This window comes from Pelodiscus sinensis, chromosome 29, assembly GCF_052426305.1.
Source record: "Pelodiscus sinensis isolate ZL-2025 chromosome 29, ASM5242630v1, whole genome shotgun sequence".
Classification (NCBI taxonomy): Eukaryota; Metazoa; Chordata; order Testudines; family Trionychidae; genus Pelodiscus; species Pelodiscus sinensis.
The window spans coordinates 12,774,174-12,799,956 of NC_143080.1; the positions used below are offsets into that span (position 1 = coordinate 12,774,174).

Genomic DNA, 25,783 nt, shown 5'->3' on the forward strand with positions numbered 1-25,783 from the left:
TTTCATCAAAAAATCAGTTTCAGTTGCAGCTGTGGCCCAGCTCGAGTACACAGAAAATCAGTTTCAGCAGCATCAGTGGCACCATCAGGTGCCAAGCCTGGTTTTGGAATGAGCATGACGCCAGTAAGGTCGGGCTGGTTCGCAGGTCAGGTTTGTTCGGCCCAGAAGAGGGCTGTCGGTTTCCTGTTTGTCTCTGTCTGAGGCCCGGGAGAGCAGGGCTGTCGCATGTAAAAAGTGAGGTGGTGGGGCCATGGCAGTGCGGACTGGCTGGCAGGCGGCCTTGGGAGGTCCGAATTACGGAGTGCCCCGTGGGAATGGAAGGGCTGATGCCGGGCGGAGCTTTGCGTGACCTCACGACTAGAACAGCTCTGTTGGCTGAGCTGCCTGAGTCCCAGAACTGACTTGGCTGGAGTGGCTGTGGGTTGGGATTAAGAAGTACTGGAGGGGCTCACATTTTGCCAGCCCTGTCTCTGGCTCGTCTCAGCTCTCCACATCTGTCTCTACCCAGCATCAGTTACAGACACACGTTCAAAAGAAATTCCTAGCAAACCTGTGTGCGCAATGGCAGACGTGGGCTGGGCATGGCAGTGACCCGGAACCCTGGAGCCAAAGCAGACTGCGGAGGCCAACACTTAACCAAGGAACAATGTGAGGCTTGGTTATAAGAAATTAACCAGACGTGACACAAGCACTGGCCCAGCCAGCTACCACGCGCTGCTTTCCTCCTCCTCTGACTTCTGTCCCCCTGACCGGGATTTCCTTGCAGGGCTTGGGTCTCAGCTCTGCCTTTTACTGAAGCTGCTCTTCTGGGTGTAATTGTATTTCAAGGAGGGAAATCCATCATGCATTTAAAGAGACGATTCAATTTGTTCCCTTTCCTCGCTGCGCTTGCCAAGTCCAAACGGATTGTCTTAATCCTTAATAGCAGAGATCAAGGGAATTTAAGAAGCGTTTAATTAATTAATTAATTATTAATGGTTGTGAATGTGCAAGGAAGCAAGTTTGTCAACCTCAATTAGCTATTAGAGTCTAGTGTCTATAGGCCCCGCAATGCCTGTGTGCCAGAGAGCGCGCCGTCTTTGGAACGCGGCCATGGCAACCGAGGAAACTGGGGCCTTGCTGTTCCGCCTGCGGGATGTCTGGTAAAGAGGCTGACTGATGGATTCAAATGTCACACTCGCTCCCTTGGCCTGGCGCCAGGTGCACCCCAGCTCTGCCCCCTTGGCTTGGCATTTGCATTCTGGACCTGAGAAGGCCCGGGGTGACAATGAGAGGTCTGAGCATAGGGCCAGAATCCCCGGAGTACTGATCAATTCTTCGGAAGCGCTGGGCACAGAGCTTTGCCTCCTGCCCCTCCCCTGCCTGCCTCCCTTCCGTCCCCAGCTGAGTAACTCGAGGGTCTTCATTCTCCCCAGGGATGCTGCAGTGTCCCTCCAGCAGCCTGCACAAAGTGCTTTGCATATGGAGAACTTGGCATTACCTCCTATTATTAACATCCCTCAAGTCCTAGCAGCCACAGGCTCCAACTCTACGGGTGCACTGAAGCCCAAACTCAGCACCCACCAGCCACACTGGTGTGGCCATGGGGCTCACCACTGATCAGCTGTTCAGCAGGGCAGGAGGTGCTCGGGGTGGGGGATGGAGAGGAGGGAGAAGGCAGAAAGGCCTCAGGAGCAGGTAGAAAAAGTGGAAGGAGGATGGAGCCTCGGGGTGCAGCAGGGGTGGGACTAGAGAAGTACAAGTCAGTGCCTGTGCCTTCCTCTGTGTCTTGGCTGGCAGAGATCCCAGCTCTGCAAAGGAGAAAGTCTCCAGTTCCCCTCCAGTTTGCATTAGGAAAGGCAGAGCGAATACGACAGAAGACATTCTAAATCCACTCTGAATCCCTGGTACGCCCTCAGCCTGAATCCTGGGTGCAGGTCTGCTCGCTCCTTTTCGCAAAGGCTGTATTAGAGCTGGAAGAGGTACAGAAGAGGGCAACAACAGAGCAAGGGTATAGAACAGCCTCTGCATGAGAGAGGTTAAAAAGGCGGGGGCTGCTCAGTATAGGAAAGAGATGACTACAGGGAGGGAGAGCGGTAGAGGCCCATGAATTCATGACTGGGGTGGAGAAAGCGAATACAAGAGGGGTTTATATCCTTTCCCAGAACTAGGAGTCACCCAATGAAATGGTTGGGCAGCAGGTTTCAGACAGAAAAGGAAGTGTTTCTGCACACAGCACACCGCCAGCGCCTGGGACTCATTGCCGGGGATGTTGTGAGGGCCAAAACTAGAACAGGTTCAAAAAAGAACTGGAGTTCCTGGAGGGCGGGTCCCTCGCTGGCTGTTAAGTCGCATGGTCAGAGGCAATCCCCTGGTCTGAGTGTGACTGCCAGAAGCAGGGGATGGATCATCACCAATGGCCTCGTTCAGTTGCTTCCCTTTGAAGCGTCCGTCCATGGGATGCTTCAGAAGGAACGAAGCGCAGGAGACAGCACGGGGCTAGATCGCTCTGGCCCTTCTGGTCCTACCTGCCTTTCCCAGGTCCTGCTATGAAAAGGGCCCCCAGGCTCCCATCTGGCTGTAGAGGTTGGGCATCGACTAGCGCAGAGCACAGTGACTGCAGATGCCTGGGCAAGCCGCAAAGTGGTGTTCTTTGTTTGTCTTCTGCCTGCTGCCAGACTTTCTCAGGTTTGTTCTCTGCACTTTTCCAACCCCTCCTCCCCCACCTATTAATTCCAAGTTCAAAATCCTCCTGAATGTCAAAGTTCTCCCGGGAGATGGCTGAGTGTGGCCCCACTAGTGCCTCTGCTGGTAGGCATTGGTGGAGCCCTGCAAACCCACCGATACCTGCTTCATAGCCACGGACATCTGCATCGGCAGATATGGATGCAGCTATCCATGGCTCATTTTGTGATTAGAGATGCGGCTATGGGTATAGATTTTAGGAATCTCTAAATTCCTAAATCACATGGCAGCTCTGCCCTCGATGCACCTGTGCTTTGTGCTCTGCTCAAATGAATGGAGCCATGAGTTTAAAAACCATTCACTCCAGAGGAGGACGCGTCGGCATTGTTCCATTCAGTGCTAAAAAGGCTTTGGGGGAAGATCAAATCCAATTAGCATCCCTCTTTGCTTACTTTGTTCAGATGACTTGAATCTGTGGGATTGTTCTGTTCCACTAGCTTGTGTTTACAGGGTAACCAAACAGAATGGTTTTCACGGTGCTTTGTTAGATTCAGAGCATACAAATTGTTCATTTTAGTGGGCTGCATTTTTGAAAACTGGCTCTCTAAAATTGGGTATCAAAATTCCTGTTGGACTCATCCAAACCGATACTCACCACAACAGATATTTGGATGCTTGGATATAGGAGACTTACATCGGGTCAGCAGTTCCTTTGTAGTCTTGCCAGAAAAAGATTAATAGAGCCTAAAAAGACTTTCCAAATGCATTTGGTGAGGGTGATTAAATGTAAGTACAGTAATTTGGAACATGTTAAAATTTCAGGTGTGATGCTAGAGCATTTGCTTACATTACCGTAGGCCTGGCTGTGAGACAGACTGAATAGTGACCGTTTGCTCGCCTTCTGTTTATGAGATGGATAAAATAATTTGAAAAAGTACTTAGAACTTCTGTTTGCAGTGGCACTGATACTGTGTTAGTCCCGCGGTCTGGGAGAAACAAGGAATATCAACTTCTACTGGGGAAGGAGACACAAAGGGTACGTCTAGACTACAGGGTTTTGTCGACAGAAGTTTTGTCGACAGATACTGTCGACAAAGCTTCTGTCGACAAAGAGCGTCTAGACTACATCCAGTTCTGTCGACAACGCAAGCCACTTTGTCAACATAACAGTGTGGACGCAAAGGACAGTGTAGATGCAATAATGCCTTCTATCGACAGAACTCTGTCAACAAAAGGCGTTATTCCTCGTAGAATGAGGTTTACATACGTTGACAAAACTGCTGAGTTTTGTCGACGTTATGTCGACATAACTCAAAGGCAGTGTGGACGCAGGTATAGTTTTGTCGACAAAAGTCCACTTTTGTCGACAAAACCCTGTAGTCTAGACACACCCCAAGATATTACCTCATTGGCCTTGTCTCTTTTAGTACCTCAGTCAAGTGTTTTACACATGGGCTGTGTCTACACTGCACCCCTTTTGCGGAAAAGGGATGCAGATTAGACAAAGCGCAATTGCAAATGAAGCGGGGATTTAAATCTTCCCCGCTTCATTTGCATGAACATGGCTGCCGCTTTTTTCTGGCTCGGGGCTTTGCCGGCAAAAAGCGCCAGTCTAGACGGGGATCTTTCGGAAAATAAAGCCTTTTCCGGAAGATCCCTTATTCCTGATTTTAAGAGGGTCACCATAGCATCCCCCGGCAATGACAGCCAATAGGGTGCCTCGTATCTGGACTCTGTCTGCACCAAGGTGCCTTCTGTGGGTGCTCCAGCAAGGAACAGAACTGGGGCATTTGCACCCAAAGGCAGCAAAGCAACTTACAAAGAGGAGCCGACTACTGAGCCAGGGCCAGCAGAGTGCCTAGTGTAGATGCAAAATACGCCGGCAGGTGCAGAAACGCCATTCCCAATGTTCGCTGACTCGGTGGGCATAAGCGGCGTCTCCCCGGGCACGTTGGCATGGCTGTGCCACTGGAGGGTGGGGGGTTCCACAGCCCCACCCACATAGTTATTTGCTGAAAGGGTTAAGTGAACACAAGCCTGCATTAAAGCAAACCTGAGTTATCTGCTCCTGGTACCCTGCAGAATCTAACCCACCACGGGCAGGTGAGCAATGAGTCCGAGATACAGAGATGAATTTCCCCCCAGTCCTTTATCTCTTAGAGGTGCCAGTTCAGCAACTGAAAGGCCTCGCTTTGTTTATCAGGCAAGGTCGGGTTGCCTCACGCTAGCACAGGCCTGGCCTTTCAAACAGCCAGCCACGTCCTCTTCGCCCCGTCCCCGAGCAGCCCCAGAACTCAGGCATGCTGCTGGTCTACCATGCTGGCCGTAGCAGCCGGGCTGCACAGGGGAAGGGTGGGAAGCTAAGGAGAGTCACAGCAGACAAAAGAGGGTGACGGTGGGAATGGCCATTGGCCATTGCACGGAGGAGGGAGGCAAGAGGGAAAGGGACGGGCTGGGGGACATGGAGAATCTAGGAGGCTGTTAGGATGTTGGACAAACTCTGTTCCTGAGGGTCTCCCCTTGCCAAGTGAGATGCTCCCAGTTCTCTGTGAGCCTTTTCCCCAGGAGCAAGGGATCCATGTCTGTCCTTCCCCATCACCTCCCTGCTCCCAGCAAGCCCTGATACCTGGCCCGGAGTGTCTTTAAGGGTTTGCCCACCTCACTGAGCAAACTGGGGGCCCAGTCCTGGGCCCCTTTACACCAGCGCAACCCCGCTTGAGTCAGTGGGGAGCCTGCAGAAAACAGAATTTGGCCCTAACGCTTCATTACAGTACAGATGTCCCTGGTACTGATACGGAGGTGTAATGGCTGGACACCAAGATACAGCTACAGACCCGGCGCCTGCTGTCACACTCACTGGCTCACCGGCTCGCAGGAATCCCACCAGAAGAGTATCATAAGAATGGCCTTACTGGTGCGGCCATGTCGCCTGGGAGCCTGTCTTCTGACAGTGCCCAGGGCCAGAAAGTCTCTTGCATGTGAGTTCACACCAAACTTAGCCCCCCATGCATCCAACAAGGCCGCTAAGCAAAGACAGAGGCCCTGTGATGCACCAAATGGTGACTCAGGCATTTTCCATCTCTGCTTCAGAGGAGGTTGGTGGGCCAGTGAGCATGCAAGAGGGACCGTGCGGTAACCATGCTTCCTGGTGCACGGCAGAGTGTGCTCAGCAGTGCCAGGCACATTCTCGGGAGCTGGGGCCTGTGAACTCCTATAGTCAGCCTAACTACTTCGTGTGTGTGTGTGTGTGCGTGCGTGTGCGTGCGTGCGGGTGTGTGTGCACGCGCGTGTGTGCGGGTGTGTGTGGGTGTGCGTGCGCGCGCGTGTGTGTGTGTGTGTGTGCGTGCGCGCGTGTGTGTGTGCGTGTGTGTGTGTGTGTGTGTGCGTGCGCGTGTGTGTGTGTGTGTGTGCGTGCGTGCGTGCGCGCGGGTGTGTGTGTGTGTGTGTGTGTGTGTGTGTGCGCGTGCACCATCCTCATGGAAATGCTGAACTCCCTGTCCTCCTGGAACAGAGTGTGCACACAGGGCATCTTTCCCAACTCACCCCTTTTGGGGGCTGCCTTTATTCTTCATAAAAGTAACAGAGCCCCTAGGGCAAGCCTCTCCTTGAGGCACCAGGCTTAGCTCTCACACTCTCTGTTGAGCTTTCAATCAGCCCTTTACACTGCGGAGTTAGCGCTAATGACCCCCATGCATGCCAGCGGCCAGGGCGAGTCAGCCCAAGAGGTCTGCACTACCGCACAGGGCCCGCACACCTGCACAGGAGATTCTAGTGTCAGGGAAAAGGTGGCAGGTGCTCACGAATGAATTCGCTGGGGCTGGAGTGGGCCTCTTGCCGTCCTCTGAAACAAGCTGTGTCAGCCCAAGTTCATCCAAGGGGCTTCTGAGCATTCAGCGCGTGCACTTCTGAGAGGCATGGTGCGATGCACAAGAATGTGGCTTGACTCCAAAGCTGGCTGAGTAAGAAGTATTTAAACGATGATCCCATCGTTTTCTGGTCCTGTCACCTCCACTTGGGCTACAGCTTCAAGGGTTTAAAAGATTTGTGTGCAGTGTGCTTGGGAACAGCTGATTCCATCTGAGACAGCGACAATTTATTCTTCTTTATCATGCCATGTGCAACATATGGGTCCCTGCCTCCACCACCGATGACTAAATGCTGGCAGCTGGTACTCTTATTATATTGCAAGTGTAAAACAAATGAGAAAAGATGTTCTTGGCACACCACTTTGTCATTGTCACACAGAAATTCTTGATCCTTGCATTTGAAGATGTCCTATTGGTAACTTTCAAAAACTTCTTGTTGAAATATCCATTTTTCTTATATGTAATGCCAGAGAGGCTTGTCAGTTGCATGTTATCATCTAAACATAACTGTAGGCTTGGGAGATCATACCCATCCTGTGTAAGGATAGGGAAGTTCCCTTTAAATAGCTGGCCAGACCTCTGGTAGCACTCGCCATGCCAATGCCAATGCTAGGAAATGATTTCAAAATAACTAAACTCGACTTAATAACTCCCAATTTTACAAAATTGAAATCGCGAGTCCCCACTATGGGGAAGCCTCATAATTAGTCCGAGGCAGGCTCCTTAATTTTGGATGCGCGACCACGACCTAGAGCCCCAGGAAGCACTGGGGAGTAATTAGTTCGAATTACTCTGGGAGTAGTTATTTTGAAACAGTGGCACAGAGTTGAAATTAGCATCATTCCCCGAGGAAAGCAGGACTACAGATTTCAAAAGAAGCAGCTTGTTATTTCAAAATAACAGACTTGGTAGTGTGGACCCTCTGCTTATAAATTTGGCCTAAGGGGGGAAGAGGGGTTATTTCGAAATAAAGCCCTAGTATAGACCAGGGCACTGTGCCCTATGTGTTAGTAACCAACCAGAGCAGCAGTGGGGAAGTGTCTGGGGAACCAATCAGAGAAGCAGTGGGGAAGTGTCTGGAGAACCAATCAGAGAAGCAGTGGGGAAGTGTATGGAGAACCAATCAGAGCAGCAGTGGGGAAGTGTCTGGAGAACCAATCAGAGCAGCAGTGGGGAAGTGTCTGGAGAACCAATCAGAGCAGCAGTGGGGAAGTGTCTGGAGAACCAATCAGAGCAGCAGTGGGGAAGTGTCTGGAGAACCAATCAGAGCAGCAGTGGGGAAGTGTATGGGGAACCAACCAGAGCAGCAGTGTCTGTGGGGGTATGTCTACACTACCCTCCTAGTTCGCACTAGGAGGGTAATGTAGGCATACCGCACTTGCAAATGAAGCCCGGGATTTGAATTTCCCGGGCTTCATTTGCATAAGTGGGGAGCCACCATTTTTAAATCCCCGCTTGTTCAAACCCCGTGCAGCGCGGCTAGTTCGAACTAGGTAGTTCGGACTAGGGGTTCGAACTAGGTAGTTCGGACTAGGATTCCTATTCCGAACTACCGGTACACCTCGTGAAAAATGGCGGCTCCCCGCTTATGCAAATGAAGCCCGGGAAATTCAAATCCCGGGCTTCATTTGCAAGTGCAGTATGCCTACATTACCCTCCTAGTGCGAACTAGGAGGGTAGTGTAGACATACCCTAGGTTTTGGATGCACCAGATTCCTAACACTGCAATAATTCTCTGCCTAGCCAGTGGCTTAGGGTTCCTAATCAGTCATCCACCTCAGGTGGGGTCAGGAACAGACAAATTCAAGAGCCAAAAGGATCCTGTTTTCATGCAAATGCTCATTGGGAACTGGTCATGTAAATCAGTTAAATCTTAGCTCTTGCTGCTTTTTCCACATTTTCTGCACAATAGTCACCACAGTGAAGTCAGCGTTTACCCATGTGGTCCCGGAGATAGCCATCGTTACTTCTGCAGATGGGGGATCTCCAGGCTCTTTAAAATCTAGCCCAGGCTGTTATTGGAGCACTTGTGTTGTTGAGATAAGGGCAGGCTGTGCAGGGAAGCGACAGGAACAGCCTTATTCCTGATGGGTTTATACCACTCAGGGCCTTATTCCCTGAATGACAGACCACAAAAATCAGACATTAGTGCAAAGCACAACAGCCTCAGCTATTGGGGACCCAGCTGAACAGGCTGTCAGCAGGCTTTCCACAGCCAGCTTCTTCCCTGCATCTTTTAATGCTGGTGCCTAATGATGGCACTTCTCCAGCATGGCTGTTCACATGCCTCACAAAGATGCTATTGCTCCACTCCACAGGCAGACAAACTGAGGCACAGAGCAGGCCCAAGGCCCAAGGCTAGGGCCAGCTTTTCCAAAGAGCTCTTTGGGTGAGTCTATGGCAGAACCAGGAACAAAGCCCAGTACTCCAACACCCCAGTCTGGCCCTCATCCTGCTGCTACCCCCACCCACCATGCTCCCTCTGGCCCCTTGGGCATGCATATGATTAATCGCATCAGTTTTACAGTAGCTCCTAGAGTCAAGGGCCCCACTGTGCTAGGTGCTGCATGCACATGGAAGCGCTGTTTGAAAAATGACCATTTTATGTGGCAGGAATTTGAAAATAATGTTTAAGTTCCCACTAAAACAAAGGTTATTTAATGAAAATTTAAACCAGGAATTTTTTCACTCCTTAGGAATCATTTTTAGTAAGATTTTTCCATTTTCAGAACACCAAATCTGAAAACAGACCAGAACATTTCTAGCAAAAAGAAAGTTGCCCTTGGCATTGACTTTGCTATTAGAGAGACACTCCTATGGCGGCCGCCGCTCATGGGTGGGGGATGCTGAGCCGAGCGTAGTAAAGGACTGGACACAGGTGCAGTGTGGCCTGCAGAAAAGTGATTAAGGACCAATCGTAAACCCAGGGGAGATGCCACAAAATGTCAATAGACTTGGGGCAGGACCAACAAGCTGCCAGCTGGTAGGAGCTCCAGTGCACTGGCTCACTTTGCGTCCTTGCCCCGTGGCTGGGGCCGGTCCTGTTCATGGTGGTGGTGAGAGATGGGCCTTAGAACAGGCAATGCCCCAGGAGGTGCTGAAATGCTTGGAAAGGGATGGAGAGGGTTGGGTGTGGATGACAGAGCTAAGCTAGTCTGCAATCCCTAACCCAGCCAGCAAGCCCTGGAGGCCAACCCTGGAAAACCTCCAGCTGCCTATTACAGAAAGAAATGATGCGGGAACAGCCCATTAGCAGATGAGGCAGCAAAGCAGCTGGAAGCCCAATGCCGGCAGGATTCTGTGCAGCGTGCCCCAGAGCCAAACCACAGGCCAATGTGTTTATTTATGGACTGGTCTATGGGGCTCATTCCCACAATATCTGAGTGTCACCAGTGAACCGCATTACAGTCCCTCCAGCCCATGCACACAGTCAGGTCTATTAGCCCACTTTAACCCATGGGGAAACTGAGGCAGTCAAGGCTATTGTTTTCAGAGATTTGGACAGGCTCTAGTAGGCTTTGGGTAGCTCCCATTGGCGGGGAGCTTGCAGAGCCGCGGTCTCTTGGAAGCCCCTTTCGCGCAGTGTCTGAGCACAGTCTCTGTTCGCTCAGCCCAGGCAGGCCAATGCTCTTAGCCCATTGGGCGGCCAATGATTTGCATAAGGGCCCCAGGAGTGCATGGTGGAGGGAGTGACAGACACCGTCCCGTCCCTGCTCACGCTGGGCTGTTCTCAAATGCTCATCAGCTCATCGACTAGGGACTCGACTAGTCGCTCCCCAGCGTTTGCTGCCGCCGGCGGGAGCAGGATCCGGTGCTGGGGGAGATGGATTAACAGCAGCTCCCCCCAGCACTGTCTCTGTGGGGAGAAGTGGCAGGGGGCACAGCGGGGAACTGGCAGCACTTTCGCCTTTGAAATGTAGCAAGAGCTGGGAGGTGTAGCAAAGAGGGAGGTGCCCTTACGACTAATCGGATAGTCAATGCAAATTACATTGGCTAGTCAATGAGTTGATTCATCTAAATGTAACATCCTTGCACCCCCTTGTGCGCTCCTGAGTCTCTGCCGCAAATCAGGGATCTCGGGAAGTCGTTGTGCAGGCCCCAGGCGGCCCAGGGGAGGAGTCTGCGCCAGGCACAGCATTGTCCAAAGTGCTGGGTCGCTCTCATCCAGCGAAGCCTATTGTACCACTGAGCTCAATGGGAGCAGAGTTGCAAATTCCACCCAAGGAGAAAAGCAACATGGAGACTGTCCAATAGGGAGCAGTTGAGAAGCTCCAGGCTGGGAGCATGCAAAGTGCACCCTGTCCTAAAGCCGACTGTCAGTCTGCTCGGAAAACTCCCATTGCTTGCTAAGCACCCAAAACTGGCTAGCTAAGTCTGTCAGGGTGCGTGTACGCTGGACCCGGAGCTTGAAACACGCTACACAGTTGGAGCTACGCAAATTAATAGTTTGAAATCTGGTGCTGTCTACACAGCAGTTATTTCAAAATAAGTTGCTATTCCGAAACATTCCTTAGGCCTCGTGGAATGAGGTTTGCAGGGACGTCAGAATAGCGAGCCTGTTATATTTCGAAATAACAGGCGCGCTCAGAAGACGCAGTATAGCTATTTCGGGATACCTCTTGTACCCTGAAATAGCGCTGCTGTATAGTCATAGCGTCAGAGACTTACCCAACGCCAGGGGCAGAGACAGAGCTCAGAGTGAGGTTTTCTGAATCCTGTCTCAGTGCTTTAACCACAAGGCTATTATCCTTCCTCCGTGCTCATAATAACTCTGTTCTAAGTACACAGTGCCTGTGCCTGTCGGGTGTTATGGTGGCAGTTTTTCACTCCACAAGGTCTCTGCATCCTGCTTCCACGGGGCAGTTTTTCTCGCCCCCATCTGTTTTCAGTTGGGATTTTCAAGAGAAGTTGGAAAGTGCTTCAAAGCAGCACACTGGAACCAAGCCTCAGGTTAATGAGATCATGTCCCGTTGCTGTGTGGCGTTAAAAATGTGATTAATATTATCCCTTAAAAAGCCTTGCTCCAGCCACCAATACACTGTGCCAGCAAGAAATAGCCTGTGTGACGTAGTGGGGGGGAACTTGCTGGTTTCTATGGGTCTGTGGTAACCCCACTGGCTGCCATCGGTACCACAGCCCAGAAGGACAGGGATGGGTCATTATGCAAAGGGATCTTTCAACCTGTCCGACCAGCTAACCCCCATGGAGAGGAATAAAGGAAGATGAATGCTGCCCTGGCTGGGGGGCAGGGCTGGAGGAGAGTGTTTTAGTTTCTGTCTGGGAGCATGGAGGAAGCAGCCTCAGCAACAGGCTGGGGGGTTTAGAAGCTGAGACCCCTGCCCCATATCAAAGGGGGCTGAGGCATCCTAGGCCTGCCCTGTAACCTGATGACATCTGTGCTGTGCTGTATCCTGGAGAAGCAATAAACCACCTCTATTCTACTGGCTGGCGGAGTCTGTTTGTGCCATTTCGGGAGTGCAGGAGACGGGGGACCCCCAACGCGCCGTCACACAGCAAGAAATAGCCTGTATTTGGAGCAAAGCTTGTCACATCTGGTGCCGCTTTCAAAACCAAAACCAAAGCACAGTGCTACTGTCTCCTCTGCATGTTTCCGAAACTCAAGAGGACACATTTCTTCCTCAGTTCATTTGTGGGGTGTGCAGCTTCCATAATGCCATACCACTGTTACAGACTGCGAGCCAGAGAAGTCATAGAATCCTAGGATCCCAGGGCTAGAAGAGACCTCAGGAGGCATCAAGTCCAGCCCCCTGCCCAAAGCAGGACCAACCCCGACTCAATCAACCCAGCCAGGGCTTTGTCAGGTGGGACTTAAAAACCTCTAGGGATGGAGATTCCACCCCCTCCCTAGGGAACCCGTCCCAATGCTTCCCCATCCTCCTAGGGAAATCATTTTTCCTAATGTCCAACCTAGACCTCCCCCACTGTAACTTGAGCCCATTGCTCCTTGTCCTGGCTGTCTGCCACCACTGCGGACAGCCTCTCTCCATCCTCCTTGGAACCCCCTTCAGGTAGTTAAAGGCTGTTGTCAAATCCCCCCTCACTCTTCTCTTCTGCAGACTAAACAGACCCAACTCCCTCAGCCTCTCCTCATAGGTCATGTGCTTCAGCCCCCGCATCATTTTCATTTTCTATAGGACTCTCTCCAATGCATCCACATCTGTAATGAGGGGGCCAGAACAGGACGCCGTACTTCAGAGGCGGCTTCACCAGTGCTGAATAAAGGGGAATAATCACTTCCCTAGATCCGGCAATGCCCCTCCGAATGCACCCTAATATGTCACTAGCCTTCTTGGCTACAAGAGCCCACTGTTGACCCATATGCAGCCTCTCATCATAGGATACTGGGCTATGTGGCCTCACCCAGTAAGCTTCTCGTCCCCAAGCTCTTTTCTGCCAAACTGCTGCTAAGCCTCTTGGTCCCCAGCCTGTAACAGTGCTTGGGATTCTTCTGTCCCAAAGGCAGGACTTTGCACTTGTCCTTGTTGAACCTCAGCAGATTGCTTTTGGCCCAACCCTCCAATCTGTCTAGTTCCTTCTGGCCCCTATCCCTACCCTCCAGTGTATCTACCTCTCCCCCTAGTCTAGGAGTCTATAGGCAACTTAGAGTGACCAGGACCCCCGTGTGGAAGATGGTTAAACTCCTGAAATGCTAGACATGCCGGCAGTCCGATTTATTGTTTTACACTCTGGTTTTCTCTGAATGTTTTTGTTTGGAGAAGGTCTGCCTGGCGTTAAGATGTTTGTCTGGTCCCTGAATATGAGTTCTGTCTGATCTGTCACCTGAATAAGAACAGAAGAACGGCCGTACTGGGTCAAACCAACGATCCATCTAGCCCAGTATCCTGTCTGCCGACAGTGGCCAATACCAGAGGCCCCAGAGGGAGGGAACACAACAGGTAATCCTCACATGATTCCTCCCCTGTCACCCATTTCCAGACAAACAGGCTAAGGGACACCATTCCTACCCATCCTGGCTAATAGCCATTGATGGATCTAACCTCCTTGAATCTATCTAGCTCTTTTTTGAATCCTGTTGAAGTCCTAGCCTTCACCACAACCTCTGGCAAGGAGCTGACGTGAAGAAAAACTTCCTTTTGTTTGTTTTAAACCTGCTACCTATTAATTTCATTTGGTGACCTAGCTCTTCTATTACAGGAACAAGTAAATAACTTTTCCTTATTCACTTTTTCCACACCCGTCATGATTTTATAGACCTCTATCATACCCCTCCCCCCACCAGTCTCCTCTTTTCTAAGCTGAAAAGTCCAAATCTTTTAAATCTCTCTTCATATGGGACCCATTCCAAATCCCTCGTCATTTTTGCTGCCTTTTTCTGAACCTTTCCCAATGCCAAGAGATCTTTTGTGAGATGAGGTGACCACATCTGTATGCAGTACTCAATATGTGGGCACGCCGTGATTTTATATAAGGGCAATAAAACATTCTCTGTCTTATTCTCTATCCCGTTTTTAATGATTCTTAACATCCTGTTGGCTTTTTCCACTGCGACTTCACACTGAGTGGATGTTTTCAGAGAACTATCCACAATGACTCCAAAATCTCTCTTGAGTAGTTGTAGCCAAATTGGTCCCCTTGATACTGTATGTATAGATCAGATTATTTTTTCCAATGTACATTACTTTACATTTATCAGCATTAAGTTTCACTTGCCATTTTGTTGCCCAATCACTTAGCTTGGTGAGATCTTTTTGAAGCTCTTCACAGTCTGCTTTGGTCTTAACGATCTTGAGCAGTTTGGGATCATCTACAAATTTTGCCCTTTCTCCAGATCATTTATAAACAAGTTGAATAGGATGGGTCCCAGGACAGACCCTTGGGGACCCCACTAGTCACCTCTCTCCAGGCAGAACACTGACCATTTATTCTTACCCCCGTTTCCTGTCTTTTAACCAGTTATCAATCTACGATTGGACCTTCCCTCTCATCCCATAACATCTTACTTTGGTGAGGGACCTTGTCAAAGGTTTTCTGGAAATCGAAGTATCCTGCCTCCACTGAATACCCCTTGTCCACATGCTCATGGACCCCCTCAGAGAACTCTGGTTCTAGTTGTGCTCCCAAAGGGGACAGAATTGCAAGTCTGGGACATGATGGGTAATCACAGTCGATGCAGCCAGGCCCAGTCTAGAGGAGGCGAATTGCAGGGTTGCTCCCTGAGATGGGCAGCCACACAAGGCCTGAGACCAGCGAGTAGGTGTGGCTGGAGAGGCCAGGATGGGTCACACCCTGCACTAGGACTCCCTGTACAGTCAGATCCAGAGAAGAAGGGAAAAGGGGAGGAGGTTTTACTTGACTGTCCACCAGTGTTTGCTCTAAGCTGCCGGGCAGCCCAGCTTCACAGGGGATTCATCAGCTCTGCCCAGTCAGGCAGCTCCCTGCACAGAGCCCTGAGCCTCTGACTGAGCAGGGCTGATTAATCACCCATGGAGATGGGTTCGGCACAGCTTCGAGGGACCCTGGGGTGGATCTCACCTGTCCTCAGCTGCTGCCCATTCCCCACCCGCCCACACACCCCAGGGACAACTGTCCATTTTCACTTGGGAAGCCTGGCCACACTAGATGGGAAGGCCCCAGTAACAGGAGGCCAGGCTGGGAGGAGTCACTCCGTTAACCACAGCAGAATACAGGAGCTATCGCTGCTGCTGGGCCCCTCTGGACTCCAGGGTTTTTTCCAACAAAGTGGCCTTTTTCCAAAAAACTTCTAGACTGCTGCCACGTTCTTTCGGAAGTAAATCGAAAGAACGTGGCAGTTTTTTCGACCGTGGAAAACCTCGTTTTACGAGGAAGAACTCCTTTTTCCAAAAGTGCACTTGCGACAAAAGGCACTATGTCATGCAAACTGTGCTTCTTCGGGAGAGAGCATCCAGACAGCCTGGGTGCTCTCTTTCCAAAAAGCGGCTTGCTTTTTCGAAAGTACTGGTTGTAGTCAACGCGCTCTTTTTCGAAAGAGGCTTTCAGTCTAGACGTAGCCTCTCTGTGTCTGAGCCACAGAACTAGAGGGCGGTGGCCTGTGAACTGGAGACAGATTCTCCTGAAGACACCGACAGCCCTTGTAATCTCATGCAAAAGGGAGCCGGGTGTCAGCAGGAGACTGTGCTTTATAGGCAGGCTGGGCTCCCTGCCTGCTCTGTATTGTGATGTGTCACTGAACTTGGCAGAGCAGTGGGGAGTCCCCAGGACTCAGAAGCTAGAGAGTCCGACTGTGCAAACCGCCGTGAGTGACTGTGCCTGCTCTGAACATAGTCTAGCTGTTGTGTCGGCCGCCTGTGCGCTCCCCACTTAACACAGCCATTGTGCTAATTACAATTCTGCTCTCATCCTTCACCCAGCAGGGCACCTCCATCTCGGCGGGGCTGACACAATGAGCCAGAGAGACACATGCAGCGCCTTGCTAGTTGCCAGGACCAGAGATTCCCCTGCATTCATCTTCCCCCAAAGTGCCCTCCGCACTGTGGCTTATGAGCCACTAACAGACCCCTCTTTCTGTCTCTTGCAGCTGACCTACCTGCCCCCTCCATGGGGCGAGTGTCGCTCGTCGGATGTGGGCTTAGACTTTTTCCCCGTTTACAGTATCACGGCATGCAGGATCGACTGTGAAACCCGCTACATTGTGGAAAACTGCAACTGCAAAATGGTTCACATGCCAGGTCAGTCTGCATGGGGGGGGGTGGAGCACACCGGACCGCGTGGGTTGGGGCTGATGCATTTGGATCTTGCAGTAACCGTAGCGGCATCCTCATAGGTGTGTGCCCTGAAAGCCCGGATGCTGTGTGCGGGGATACTGTTCGGGAGTGGAAGGGTTTACTCCGCCACGCGCCGCAGGGCACTGAGAGGTGTGTGTATTTCAGTGGGGATGTCTGCAGCCTCCTTCGTCTGGCAGTGAGCAAGGGCTGCTGGGGCACGCTTGGAGCTTGGTTGTGTACACACTAGAGGTTCATCTTCACAAGCAGAGTCTGGCCTAGAGCTCTGTCCCGGCGCTCAGGAGAAGTGAATTCTCCCCATAGCTCTGCTGCTCACTTCCTAGGTGATCGTGGGCACGTCAGCACCTGCCCCGTGCCCCATGGGAAAGTGAGGGCAAGAATGCCAACCTCCTCGTAAAGCGCTTTAGATCTACACATGGGAAGTGCTGGATGAGAGCAGGGCATTGGTATTACGGTGCTCGCTGTCACGCTGCGCAACAGAGACGTGACTGATCCCTCCGGATCCTGAGCCCTGGTTCTGCTTGGCCACTTTGCAAGGGTGCGCAAAGCAGACAGAAACACAGCAGCTCCTGTCCCCGTGGGTTGGCCCTGCATTGGGGCAGCTCCTGTCCCCATGGGTTGGCCCTGCATTGGGGCAGCTCCTGTCCCCGTGGGTTGGCCCTGCATAGGGGCAGCTCCTGTCCCCGTGGGTTGGCCCTGCATAGGGGCAGCTCCTGTCCCCGTGGGTTGGCCCTGCATAGGGGCAGCTCCTGTCCCCGTGGGTTGGCCCTGCATAGGGGAAGCTCCTGTCCCTGCGGGTTGGCCCTGCATAGGGGCAGCTCCTGTCCCCGTGGGTTGGCCCTGCATAGGGGCAGCTCCTGTCCCTGTGGGTTGGCCCTGCATAGGGGCAGCTCCTGTCCCCGTGGGTTGGCCCTGCATAGGGGAAGCTCCTGTCCCTGCGGGTTGGCCCTGCATAGGGGCAGCTCCTGTCCCTGAGGGTTGGCCCTGCATAGGGGCAGCTCCTGTCCCCGCGGGTTGGCCCTGCATAGGGGAAGCTCCTGTCCCTGCGGGTTGGCCCTGCATAGGGGAAGCTCCTGTCCCTGTGGGTTGGCCCTGCAAAGGGGAAGCTCCTGTCCCTGTGGGTTGGCCCTGCAAAGGGGAAGCTCCTGTCCCTGTGGGTTGGCCCTGCAAAGGGGAAGCTCCTGTCCCTGCGGGTTGGCCCTGCAAAGGGGAAGCTCCTGTCCCTGAGGGTTGGCCCTGCAAAGGGGAAGCTCCTGTCCCTGAGGGTTGGCCCTGCATAGGGGAAGCTCCTGTCCCTGCGGGTTGGCCCTGCAAAGGGGCAGTTCCTGTCCCTGCGGGTTGGCCCTGCAAAGGGGCAGTTCCTGTCCCCGTGGGTTGGCCCTGCAAAGGGGAAGCTCCTGTCCCTGCGGGTTGGCCCTGCAAAGGGGCAGTTCCTGTCCCTGCGGGTTGGCCCTGCAAAGGGGCAGTTCCTGTCCCTGCGGGTTGGCCCTGCAAAGGGGAAGCTCCTGTCCCTGCGGGTTGGCCCTGCAAAGGGGAAGCTCCTGTCCCTGTGGGTTGGCCCTGCAAAGGGGCAGTTCCTGTCCCCGTGGGTTGGCCCTGCAAAGGGGAAGCTCCTGTCCCTGCGGGTTGGCCCTGCAAAGGGGAAGCTCCTGTCCCCGTGGGTTGGCCCTGCAAAGGGGAAGCTCCTGTCCCTGAGGGTTGGCCCTATATTGGGGCAGTTCCTGTCCCAGTGGGTTGGCCCTGCATAGGGGCAGTTCCTGTCCCAGTGTGTTGGCCCTGCACAGGGGCAGTTTCTGGTTACTCTACAGATACTACAGTGGCAGCATTTTGCCCAGGCCAGAGCGTGTGGCTGGGAAAGCAGGGCCTGGCCACAGTGCTCCCATGATCTCCTGCTGGCAGAGCATCCCCATGAAGCAGGATTGGCTCCCAGCCTGCCACAGGGCAAGAACAACAACACCCACATTGCCCCACCCCCATTCTCTGCAGGCTGGCTCTGAGCACAAAACCTGGACACAGATGTTCCCTGTGTCCTGAGCTCACTGGTGGGCCTGGCACTGGGAATCCAGGCCTGGGGGTGTGGACTGGCCCTGTTTTGCAGGGAAGGCGCAGTTCATCTTTGAGTGCTTGCTCGTGTCCATTCCAGATGGGTGAGCTCCGTGTGCACGGATTCTGGAGCTTTTTCCCTTAGCAGTATCCATTGGGCCAGCCAGGGAGCCGGCACATACACCCCTGCTGGCTCTCCACCCCCTCAGCTCCTTCTTGCCGCCCGGGACGGTAGCTGGAGCAGTTGGCTGCGCAGTTTGTCTACCTCTGAGAGTCTAACACAGCTCTGGGTATTGGTAGGTTAGCTTAGCTCCTAGCGTAAATAGTTTAAAGTTGACTGTTCTTATTAGGGGAGTTTCCCCAGCTTATCTCTCCCCGGCCGCATGGTTTTAAGCTGCATGTGAAGTGCTCTGTGCCCATGCCCTGTGGCATTCCATACGAGGGGCATTGCACAGGCAGCTGTCAGATCTGCAAGGGCTTCAAACCAAGAACGAAGTAGGAATGGGATTCCCACCACAAGCTCATTTTAATGGAGTCCACGCTTCAACCGGCAGCACCAGAAGTGTTCTGCACTGGCCTCAATGAGAGAGCCTTCCTTGGCACCAAAACACATGGCCCAGGCAAAACGTTCGCCATCAAGGCACCCACCAGGAAGAGGCAATACTGGGGAAGATCCCCTACGAAGCATGGCCATAAAGTGGGCCATGGAGATGGGCTCAATGTCAAGAGGCTCCCGCACCACATTGGCACTGGTTGACCTCGGCGTCCGGACGCGGTGACTGAAGAGGTCCGGCAGCCATCGACTCCGGAGGCGTTCAACGCAGCACGCGAGCTCATAGAGCTCACGTCATCTCCAGGACTGGTCACAATTGCCAATGAGGAACACCAGACACCTTCAACAGCACTGGAACCACCAGTGCGGCCGCTGGTACCCGTGCACACACTGATCCCGGTGCCTATTCCGGCTCTGATGCCGGTGCTGATGAACAGCAGCCTCCTGTACCACTGCTTGCATTGGTACCGCCGCTACCATCGGCCCCGACCCATGCAGAAACCCGGGCACCGACTACATTGTCAGCACTGCCTACTATGGCACCGCAGGCTCTGATACCTACCATGATGGGGCCGCCCTACTCCTCCTGGCGCAGGTGTAGGGCCAGTATCCACCCCCGATACTGCCACCGGCACCGCCAATGACACTACCGGCACCGACCCATAGAGGGAAGCTGGCAGCAATGACCAGACATAGGTCATCTCATCGCTCCCTGGTACCATCGTCGGCACTGCCACGGTTAGCCTCAGACTACTTGTCTGAGTCAGACGCAGACGCTGTCCTTTCCAGGGTCTCATTTTACCAGTCCAGGTTGCAGCACCATTCCTGATCCCGGCACTGGTCCTGGCATCCCTGCCCGGCCATTCAACAATCTTGGCCAGCCCAAGAGCAACCCCAACAGCAGTGGCCCTTTTGGACACCCTGAGCATATCATCAGGCCCAGGGCCCATGTCCTTCCAGGCATTCCTTTGTGACTGCCCCATCAAGGAGCATGCCTGCCCCTCCCCCCCCCAGCTACCCTTCTGACCAGGACCCCAGCCTTGGAAGCAGGTCAGTCTTCCTATAAGGAAACGATCAGAGTAACCATGGAAGGGGAGGGGGCGGTGGCCCAGCTCCCTGAACCAGTTGCCTTGCTACCACAGGCGATGGAGCAGCAATTGGAGCAACTCCCCCAAGAGAATCCTCATCTTCTTCACCAGTTGAGGCACCGTCCAACCCGCTCCTTCTATGCCTGCCATGAATGCGTGAGTGCACCAAGACCTGCTCCACCAACTAGTGGCTAACTTGGGGGTGTAGGTGGAGGAGCTACCTGAGGACTTAGACCCTGTGGTGGACATATTGACAGCAGACTCTCCCACTAGGGTCACGCTGCCACTTAACAAAACCGTGTCCAAAATTGCGAAGACCCTGTGCCACACGCTCACCTCCATTACACTTCCCCAGAAAGGGGTAGAGAGACGCTACTTTGTTCCGCATACTGGGCATGAATACTTATACTCCCACCCACACCTGGGCTCCCTGTTAGTCCAGGCAATGGGGAAGAAAGAAAGACAAGGGCATCCCGGACCTACACCTAAAGAGCAGGGAGCTGAAGAAATTGGACCCCTTAGACAGGAAGACGGGGGAACTGCAACTCCGTATCGCATATCAGCAAGTGATGCTGAGCAGATATGCGTACAACACATTGTCTGCAATAAACAGATTCAAGGCGCACCTTCCACAAGACACAAGGCAGGAGTTTGGGGCCTTGTTAGACGGAGGCAAGGTGGTCTCACGCACAGCACTGCAAATAGCCTCAGAGACACCTCAGACTCTGCTTCCCGCACCATGGCTACCCGGGGTAGTTATGAGACATACTACTTGGCTCTAGGTATCAGGTATCCACCCGAGGTCCAAAACACGCTATAGGCCCTACCCTTCGAAGGGACCGGCCTGTTCTCCAAGCAGACTGACTCAAGGCTATATAGCCTCAAGGATTCCAGGGCTACATTAAAATCCCTGGGGATCCATACCCCATCCTCTCAGTGGAGGCCCCTATCTCCATACCTGCCCTGTGGCCCTTCCAGCAATGATTCAGGCCTGACTGGGGCAGAAGGCAGGGTTGAAATAACAATGGCAAGAATAGCAGGAACAGACATGGGGTTCTAGACCTGTCTCTGAAAGGGGACTCTGCCCGCCCTCTAACCAGCAGCCCAAGACCTAATTCTGAAATGACACCCAAGGATGGCATTCCAGCCTCTGTGATAATCTCGCCCTTTGAGTGCCGGCTATCCCATTCCTTCCTTTCCTGGTCCCAGATCATCTTGGATCAATGGGCATTTGGCCTGGTAGAAAGTGGATATATAATCGCTTTCCCTCCCTATCCCTCTTCAGGGACCTCTCTCCCCTTTGAAGTGGGAGGTGTCTGCGCTTCTGCTCTTAGGAGCAGTTGAGCCTGTCCCAAAGGAGCTCAAGGGGAAGGGATTTTACTCTCGCTATTTCCTTATCCCCAAATTCAAGGGGGGCCTTTGCCCCACATTGGACCTAAGGAAATTAAATTCATTCATAAAGAACAGAAGGTGGTCACCCTCGCCTCTATCATCCCCTCCCTAGAGAAAGGAGACTGGTATGCTACCCTTGATTTGAAGGACGCATACGTCCACTTATTCCAAATTCCGACACACAGGAAATTCCTGAGGTTCACAGTAGGCCAAGACCACTTTCAGTTCACGGTCCTACCGTTTGGCTTCTCCACAGCACCAAGGGTTTTCACCAAGTGCACGGTTGCTGTAGCAGCCTTCCTGAGAAGGCACAGGATCCAGGTGTCCCCTTACCTCAATGACTGTCTAATCAGGGGATCATCCAGGGACAAAGCAGCCACATAGACTTTGTCAAAGCACTGTTTCACAGACTGGGTCTCCTCATAAACAAGAAGAAGTCCACACTCAACTGAACACGAACTATAGACTTTGTAGGGACTTGCCTAGACTCCATAATGGCAAAAGCATCCCTCCCCAGGGCCAAGTTTTTAAGCATCAGGACAATAATAGAAGACCTCAGGGCATTGCCCCTTACAATGGCATGAAACTTCTAGGCCACTGGGCAGCCTGCACCTTCATGGTCCAGCATGCCAGTCTGTGGCTTTGACCCCTTCAGGCACGGCTGACAACTGTACACAACGCAACATGAGCACCTCTGGATGCAATAGTCATGGTACCAGAGGAGTTTCTCCAGTCTCTAGACTGGTGGTTACAGGAACAGGTCGTGTGCCATGGTGTCCCGTTTGCCAGACAGACCCCGTCAGTACAGCTGGTAACTGACGTGTTGGACACGGAATGGGGAGCTCGCCTGTTGAACCTCAGAACTCAAGATATGTGGTCTCCCAACGAGGACTCTCTCCACATAAATGTCAGAGCGCTCAAGGCTGTCCGGAAGGCCTGCCTGGTGTTCCTACCTCACTTGAAGAACAAGGTAGCATCTGTGGTGCCAGACAACACCACAGCCATGCACTATATCAACAAACAGTGTGGGGCTCATTCTTCTCCCCTGTGCAAGGAAGCCCTACATCTATGGGACCTGTGTATTGCACATGGGATCCACCCGGCAGCATCTCACCTACCAGGGGACCACAACATTTTGGCAGACAAGCTCAGCAGGTCGTTCAGGGCCCATGAGTGGTCCATCAGGATGGACTTCTTAGATATCATTTTTCAGAGGTGGGGTTATCCCCTTTTTGACCTGTTCGCTTCCCAGGGAAACTTCAAGTGTCTGAGCTACTGCTCGTATCTGGGGCAGGGGCAGGAGTCACTAGGGGATGTGCTACTAGAACAGTGGCTCTCCCACCTTTTCTACACGTTCCCTCCCTTCTCCCCCCAGGACAAGGGCCTCCTGATGATCAGGAGGGCTGTGTCTAGACTGGCAAGTTTTTCCGCAAAATCATCTGCTTTTGCGGAAAAACTTGCCAGCTGTCTACACTGGCCGCTTGAATTTCCGGAAAAGCACTGACAATCTCATGTAAGATCGTCAGTGCTTTTCTGGAAATACTATGCTGCTCCCGTTCAGGCAAAAGTCTTTTTCTGAAAGACTTTTGCGCAAAAGGGCCAGTGTAGACAGTACAGTACTGTTTTCCGCAAAAAAGCCCCGATCGCGAAAATGGCGATCGGGGCTTTTTTGTGAAAAACCGTGTCTAGCACTCGAAGAAGAAGATATGGTTACTTACCTCGTAACTGTTGTTCTTCGAGATGTGTTGCTCATGTCCATGCCACATCCCACCCACCTCCCCTTCGTCGGAAGACTCTGGCATGAAGGAACGGAGGGGGTACAGGGCCAGCGGGGGTATATATGCATCAATATGGTGGTGCCCCTCCAGGGACTCCCTGGCTGGCCCAACGAATACTGCTAAGGGAAAATATTCCGGAATCCATGCACGCAGTGTGCACACACCTAACTGGAATGGACACGAGCAACACATCTCGGAGAACAACAGTTCCAAGGTAAGTAACCGTTTTTTCCTACCCCTAGAGCCACAGCATCCTACTAGTCATTACAGTGCCAGGGTAATTGATTCTTTCTTCTGTTCTGCACTTCCGAGGATTTGAAGGAGAGCCTTGCATCTCGGCCAATCATTTTAGGTGACAAATCTGAGGAACTGCCCCAGACTGAAGCATCAGTAGAGGTGGTTGTGTAACAAATTGATAAATGAAACAGTAACCAATCACCAGGGCCAGGTGGTATCATCCAAAGGTTGAGAAGGAACTCAAATGTGAAATTGCAGAATTACCAGCTGTGGTTTATAACCTACTGCTTATATCAGCCTATGGACCAAGTGACTGGAGGGTGGCTAGTGTGATACCCATTAAAAAAAAGGCTCCAGAAGTGAGCCTGGCAATTGCAGGCCAATAAACCTAACTTCAGTGCCAGGCAAAGCTGGTCAAAATGATAGGAAAGAGCAGAATTATTAGTGAACACCAGGGAACATGATTTGCTGGAACAGAGTCAAGACAGCTTCTGTAAAGGCAAATCATGGCTCAGCAATCTATTCGAATACTTCCAGCAGGTCAATAGCCATGTGGGCAGTACTGATGCACTGCATAGACTGTGCCTGGTCTTTCAGAAGGCTTTTGACATGGTCCCCCACCAAAGGCTTTTAAGCAAAATAAGGACGCGTGAGCGAAGAGAGACGGTCAGTAACAGGTAGGTTGCTGGAATAGGAAATAAAGGAATAAATGGTCAGTTTCACAGTGTCCCCCAGGAATCTGTACCGCAGACAGTGCTGTTCAACATGTTCTTAAATGATCTGGAAAAAAGTGTAAACAGATGATACAAAATAACTCAAGATAGTTAAAACCAAAGCGTTATAAAGGGAACTCACCAAATTGGGTGACCGGGCCACAAAGTAGCAGATGAAATTCAGTACTGATAAATACAAAGAATTGTGCATTGGAAAATGTCCCCATTTTAAAATAGGGCTATTAGAACTCGAAAAGCTACAGAGAAGAGCAACAAAACCGATTAAGGGGTGGAACAACTTCCCTATGAGGAGAGATTAAAAAGACTGGGACTAGGGATGTTAAACATCGAGAAATTGACTTTTTGATGAATTGATAGGGCGCCTCCACCTTTGGCAATAGGACGAAAGCACCTCATGGAGCCAGGAGTCAGCTGGGGACTCACCCGCTGACCCCCGGCTCCACACGGCTCTGCTGCTTTGAAATACTGTGAGGAGCCTGACACTGGGTTCCCCACAGCATTTCAAAGCGGCAGCGTCGCATGGAGCCCAGGGTCCTAGGCTCCATGTGGTGCTGCTGCTTTGAAACGCCACATGCTGCCTTGGGACACCCTTACTGACCCCGGGCTGCATGCAGCATTTCAAAGCGGCAGCGTCGCATGGAGCCTAGGGTCAGCGGGGGAGTGCCCAGCTGGTCCTAGGCTCCATGTGGTGCTGCCGCTTTGAAACGCCACATGCTGCCTTGGGACACCCTTACTGGCCCCGGGCTGCATGCAGCATTTCAAAGCAGCAGCACTGTGTGGAGCCTGAGGTCTGGCGCTTTGAAGTACCCCCACCACGCCCCCTCACCCCACTGCCTCTTTCTGATAGAGGCAGCAAGGGGGAGAGAAGTGACTAGTCGGCTAGTCATTCACATCCCCAACTGGGACTGTTAGAAAAGAGACAACTAAGAGGGGATATCGGAGAGGGCTACACAGTCACGACGAGCGAGGGGGTCACCAAATGAAATGAAGAGGCACTTGAAAATTGCCCTTTTCTGTTCGTTCTCACTGAAGCATCTGGCACTGGCCACTGTTGGCAGGCAGGATACGGGGCTGGCTGGATCAGTTATCTGATCTGGCCATTCTCCTGGATAATGTAAACGAGGGTTGGAAAAGAAAGGAGGAAAAACGAATCTTGCTCGTTGGGACACATACTATGTGACTGCAGCCTGAGACGCGCTCTGTGATCAGTTCATTTGCCACTGACACACAGACGCCTCGGGGGCGGAATGCAAATGCTGATTAAAACCATGCAGCACCAGCGGGTAACAGTTTGTCATAGGAAGTGAGGGTACCACTGAAAGTGCAAAGGGGATGTCATTGCCTGCTCCCATCCTTCTAAAAAAGGTTGGAGGGTCGGGCATGTCCACAAATACTCGGGGACTTTGTTTAATGTCTCATCTGAAAGAAAGGGTGCAGCGCCGTCCTCCTGTGACAGGGTGCCAAGTCCTAGGACCCCGAGTGGAGAGACAAGAGCTATTTTTGCTGATTCAGCCTGGCAGCCAGACCAGATCATAGACTCATAGACTTTAAGGTCAGAAGGGACCATTATGATCATCTAGTCTGACCCCCTGCACAGTGCAGGCCACCCCTCTTAGAATAATCCTCTCACCTATATCTCAGATATTGAAGCCTTCAAATACTTTGAAGACCCCAAGATGCAGAGA

At 52.3% G+C, this 25,783-nt stretch overlaps 1 protein-coding gene across 2 annotated transcripts in view; it reads left to right on the forward strand.

Annotated features, from left to right (window-relative positions):
• The window catches only part of LOC102453851 (acid-sensing ion channel 2), a 370,636-nt gene that overhangs the window by 313,185 nt on the left and 31,668 nt on the right, over nucleotides 1-25,783 (forward strand). For both annotated transcript variants that reach the window (XM_075911312.2, XM_075911313.2), the window contains exon 4: nucleotides 16,069-16,219. In XM_075911312.2, coding sequence (XP_075767427.1) covers nucleotides 16,069-16,219 — 151 coding nt within the window. The remainder of the gene's footprint in view (nucleotides 1-16,068; nucleotides 16,220-25,783) is intronic.